The 5,224-nt window shown below is 38.1% G+C and overlaps 1 protein-coding gene across 1 annotated transcript in view; it reads right to left on the reverse strand.

The window, feature by feature from the left end:
• The window catches only part of LOC106530947 (GRAM domain-containing protein 4), a gene marked incomplete at its 5' end in the record, with an annotated part of 29,583 nt that extends 25,295 nt beyond the window's left edge, over positions 1–4,288 (reverse strand). The window contains 5 exon segments of the mRNA XM_014026678.1: positions 305–396; positions 1,593–1,618; positions 3,808–3,940; positions 4,022–4,089; positions 4,168–4,288. Of these exon segments, the coding sequence (XP_013882132.1) occupies positions 305–396; positions 1,593–1,618; positions 3,808–3,940; positions 4,022–4,089; positions 4,168–4,288 (440 nt within the window).
• Between the last annotated feature and the right edge of the window lie 936 nt (positions 4,289–5,224).

Genomic DNA, 5,224 nt, shown 5'->3' on the forward strand with positions numbered 1-5,224 from the left:
TGAACTGCAGGAGATTGTCTTGACCATGTCTACATGCCTAAATGCACTGAGTTGCCGCCATTTGATTGGCTGATTAGAAATTAAGTGTTAACGAGCAGTTGGACAGGTGTACCTAATAAAGTGGCCGGTGAGTGTAGATGTCCCTCACAGGCATCAGCACATGTTGGCAGGTATGTTTGGGTGGGTTTTCGCCCACAGACAAAACCCTCTCTTGTTAAAAAGATCTGTGATCTGTGTGCCCTTTTCCTGGTTAAATAAAGGTAAATAAAAGAAATAAGAGTTCTGTGTGTGTATGTTGACTTACAATGAAGGCGATGGCGGACGTGTAGACGGAGTACCAGCTGGATAAGGCCGAGAGGTTTCTCATGAAGTTGGTCACTGGTCTGAAACCTCTTTCTGAGCAGACAGAACAATAAATTATGATGAAGATTTGGCGTCCTTCATTGAAGGTGACCTATGATCTTTATAGTCAAAGGTTTTCTTTTGCTAGTGACCAATGTGAGTGCAACAACTACATTAGTAAATAAAGTAACAATAAATTATACTGACAAACATGTAAAAATATTGAGATTTTTGTAAATAAATATTGGTAAATCATTTATTTAAATCCACAACCAGATGTAAGCATTTACACAACTTTTACTTTTAGGGCATTTTTGTTCCAAATCCCAAAATAATCATTTAATTTGTCTTATATTGGCTTTTATTACCACTTTTTATAAACTTGTGGGTATCTTGTGCTCCCAAGTTCTGACTCTGATGTAGCCAAGGACAAATCTGTCAATAATTACTGAAAAATGTTATACAACAAATTATTCTTATGTAAATAAAAATTAATGTTTTCCAAATTACACTTTATGTTGCATAACATAAATAAGCCAACAGATAATTTAAAAAGATTTTTAGACACATCTATAGCATTCATTTCTTAAGTCTTATTCTCTATTAACAACTTTATGTTTTATCTTAGAGAGACATTTTATCACAATTATTACAATTCAGCAAATCAGATAAAAAAGAAAACCACTCATTAAAAATCTACTTATGTTGATTCTCTGTTAATCTTTTCACATCAAAATCAAAGATTAGTGAAAATTTCAAACTTGAGTTGTTCAGCTGTCATGAAAAGGATGCAACAAATATTTAAGAAAAACTTTCACATTTACAGTATTACCATTGGGGCCAGATAAAATGTTAACGAGGTCCAGATGTGGCCTGCGGGCCTTACGTTTGACACATATACAAATATTTCTTACGTCTGTAATAAATATCTTGAAAGGAATGGCAACACGTCCATTTTTACAACATATATGAACTTCTCGTATTCTAAGAAAGGAAAAACTATTTTTCACAAATTCTTTAAACTTTTTGGAGTCTGAGCTAAAACAAGAGTTACTTAAAACACAACTCGAACAATCCTCTGTCAACATAATAAAAAACAAAACTGCTGACGTTTATTCTGTATGATTTGTGGAGTCCCACAGGGGTCCATATTAGGACCTGTCCTGTTAACATCTCACTGATGAGTACCTCAGTAAACAGACTGTACTGTACTTTTATAAAACCTCTACAGGAGAAACAAAAGTACTCACTGAGCCGTCTCATGTTTTCTGTCAACCTGAGGACCAGAAACAAACAGATATTATTTTCATTTGAAATAAGTCAAACTTTAACAAAATTATTACTATTCAACTGTTTTTCCTTCTGTTTCTGTTGCTCAAGTACAAAAATATAAGAAAGCGTGTGCCTTGGTTTTAAACAGAGTGGAGTGATTTTGTGTAGCAGACAGTGTAGACAAAATCTGTCAAAGCAGAAATTAAAACAACTCTCAACAAAACAATAATTTGGGGGAAGAAAAGTGAGAAACCTGAACCCTATTTGGAGCCACACAGCTTAAACTTCACAGTAAAAACAGGACTTAAAGTCATAATAACTCTTAAAATACATAGTTTTTCCATGTTTTTGATTTGAATTTGTATAATTCTAACAATTTTAAAACATTAAATGATTGTTGGAGTAAAGTAACTCAATCTCATCAAAGTTTGTTTTTTAATTCCAATCAAAACCTGTCATCGGTAATTCAGATGATGTCAGTGCTCCACTTCTTTATTGCCGTCTTATTTCACTCTCATATCACCCCAACACAAGCGTTTATTCATTTTATAAAAATGTAAGAGAATATAAACTATAAGAACATCTGACATGGATCCATACACAACATGAAAAAATGATCACATCTCTGCTGTGGTCCAGTCAAAGTTTGTAAATGTTTTCTGCAGGGTGAATAATGATGTCGATAAAATGTTATTATACAACAAATGCATAAAGATTGTTTAGAACCATGCTGAAGTTAGAATTCATTGGATTAACACAGTGGTGTTTGGATGATTAAAGCAGCTTTAGAAGAATTTAAAGCTGAAAATAATGAATTGAAAAACTGAATGTTAAAACTGAAAGACTCATTGGGCCTCATGCAAGAACCGTTCGTACGCACAGATTTGTTCTCAAGTTGTGCGTACGAGTGATTTAGGAGAATTTGTGGCATTCACCAATGTTTTCGTATTCTAAGATTTTTTCAGATACGAACAAAATTTACGAGTGGTCCAGACCTGTCGTATATTTTACGAGCAGTCAGTCTGCTGTTATCCAGACGGGTTTTCTTCACTAATAACTTTATATTTCGTTAGTTTGAAGATATTTTGAGTTGAAAATAAATCACACTCCATAATTATGTTGACAATAGGCTATTCTGCTTGAATTAGAGTTATAATTTTAAATGTAATAATTTAGAATAACAATAAATTGTCCGTCCGTCCATTTTTTGCCGCTTATCTGGGATCGGGTCACGGGGGCAGCAGGAGAAAGACCCAGACTTCCCTCTCCCCAGCGACACTTTCCAGCTCGTCCTGGGGGACTCCGAGACGTTCCCAGACCAGGAAGATACATAATCCCTCCAGCAAGTCCTGGATTTTCTCCAAAGTGCCAGACTTATTTTGAAAACATTTTAAAATGCTTATTTCAGAACCGCATCTGAGACCACTTGCGACTGCGTGGGGGGTGGGGGGGGGTGGTTAAGGTGCGTGACGGTGTGGATTCTGAACAAATGAAAATGATTTAACACAGTTGTTAATACTTTTAGCAGCTCTTTTTATTCCACAGCTGACCTGCTAAAAATGACAGATTTTCTTTTCTGGATCTCTGACAGACAGACTTCAATCTCTGAACTCGTAAAGTTTTTCTTTTTAATTTTCGCTGTCATTTTCATGAATGGACACTTCCTGATATCTGAGGCAGGAAACATAGCCTTATATGGTGTTTTTGGGGTGGTAATTATGCTAATCTCCTTTCGCGTGCACGAGCAGCTGGATAGAACAGGTGGAAATTACGCAGCTCATTTACACACTTTTCCTGAAGATAGAAGAGTTTGTTGAATCTGACGTGACATGTTCGTACAAACCCTTTGTACAAACAAAAGTAAGAGAAATTTAGGATAAGAATACGAACATGTTCTTGCATGAGGCCCATTAAATCTAACAAAACTATTCCTCCAACCCACTAATTTAATGTCTCTCAACTTAAATTACAAGTTACTGAAATATCAAGTATCTTTTGTTCCTACTAATCACAGATCATTCCAACAATGTTACTGCTACCATCAACAAAAACAAAAAGGTTTTTGTGTAGAATAGTCATAAAAACATAATTCCCTCAAGGGGGGTCAGAAGTCTCTGGACATACACTTTTGTCCTCTTTGACCAAAAACCCTTCCCATCACTCCGCTGAATGAATGAGCCGTTTTCTCCTCACCTCCTGGCACTCAGCGGCTCCTCTGTCTCCACCGTCGTTTCCTCTGGCTGGAAGCAAAAGTCCTCTACGGAAAGTCCAAAACGTTCATAGATCCATTTCAGGAAGCTGTTGGACAGGGTTTCTTTCTGTTTGTCTGCGAGACACAAAGGACATGTTAAAAATTTCTAATTTATTTCAACACCAAAAATCCTAAATATAAGCAGGTGTTGCTCACCTGTAGCAGCGGCTGGAGATGGAGGAGGGGGCAGAGCTTTAGGCGTCTGAGATGGGGAGTCTTCAAGCCTGTGAACCGATGATGTCAGTCCAGGGGACAGAGGACAGTGGGTCTCACAGTCAGTACCTCTTCTTAAAACAACTCACCCTGATTTCACAACTTCGTTGATCTTCTGCTCCAGCTCCATCCGTCTGAGCCGCTCCTTCTCCAGCTCCTGCTTCAGAGAATCCACGTTGGACTCCTCTCTGATTTTCTTCAGCTCCTCCTCTGAGTCACAGGAGGTGGACACAAAATGAGAAGAATAAAGTCCTGCTTCTTTATTGTCTGCCTTTCAACATGACGTCAAACACTCAAAGATGTGTTCAGGTGAACTCTCAGCTACTACCACAGAAACATTAACTGTAGAGTTAGAGACAGTTTAATGCATCAAACAGAACAAATGAAGGTTCACAAGCAGAACAACGTGGATTAAAACATGATGTAAACTGTTAATTCTTTGACAAGAGAGAAATTAGGATTGTCTGAGTCATCATTATTCCTGTCAGATGAGGACAGCCATGTTAATAATAGATCTGAGTGTTACGTAAAAAGACAAATATTGACAGATTACCCAGCATGCTGTTGTGCGGTGGGATTGTGGACTCAGATTATAATCTGATGTCTGAGGGTGATGTGCTAACTCCAGGTCTAAATCGACATCAGTTCCTGCTAACTTTGTAAAAGTAAAATTCTGACAAATAAACTGAACAGAGAAAGTGCAGTGAGGGAAATGATTCTTTAATCCTCTGCTGATGTTGTAAGTTTGTCAACGAGCAGTCTCAAATTTATATTAGTCCCTTAAAGCACTGAGAAAATAAATCAATTCAGAAATAACAGATAAAAGTTAAACTGATCTGAAAGTTCATCCTTTTTCTTTACACACAGGAGGCTGGTCCTGCAGCAGTCACTGTGTGAGAGGCAGGACACCTGGACAGATCTCAGTCCATCACAGGGACACACCTGGAGAGGTCTCAGTCCATCACAGGGACACACCTGGAGAGGTCTCAGTCCATCACAGGGACACACCTGGACAGATCTCAGTCCATCACAGGGACACACCTGGACAGATCTCAGTCCATCACAGGGACACACCTGGACAGGTCTCAGTCCATCACAGGGACACACCTGGACAGGTCTCAGTCCATCACAGGGACACACCTGGAC

This window comes from Austrofundulus limnaeus, unplaced genomic scaffold (assembly GCF_001266775.1).
Source record: "Austrofundulus limnaeus strain Quisiro unplaced genomic scaffold, Austrofundulus_limnaeus-1.0 Scaffold580, whole genome shotgun sequence".
Classification (NCBI taxonomy): Eukaryota; Metazoa; Chordata; class Actinopteri; order Cyprinodontiformes; family Rivulidae; genus Austrofundulus; species Austrofundulus limnaeus.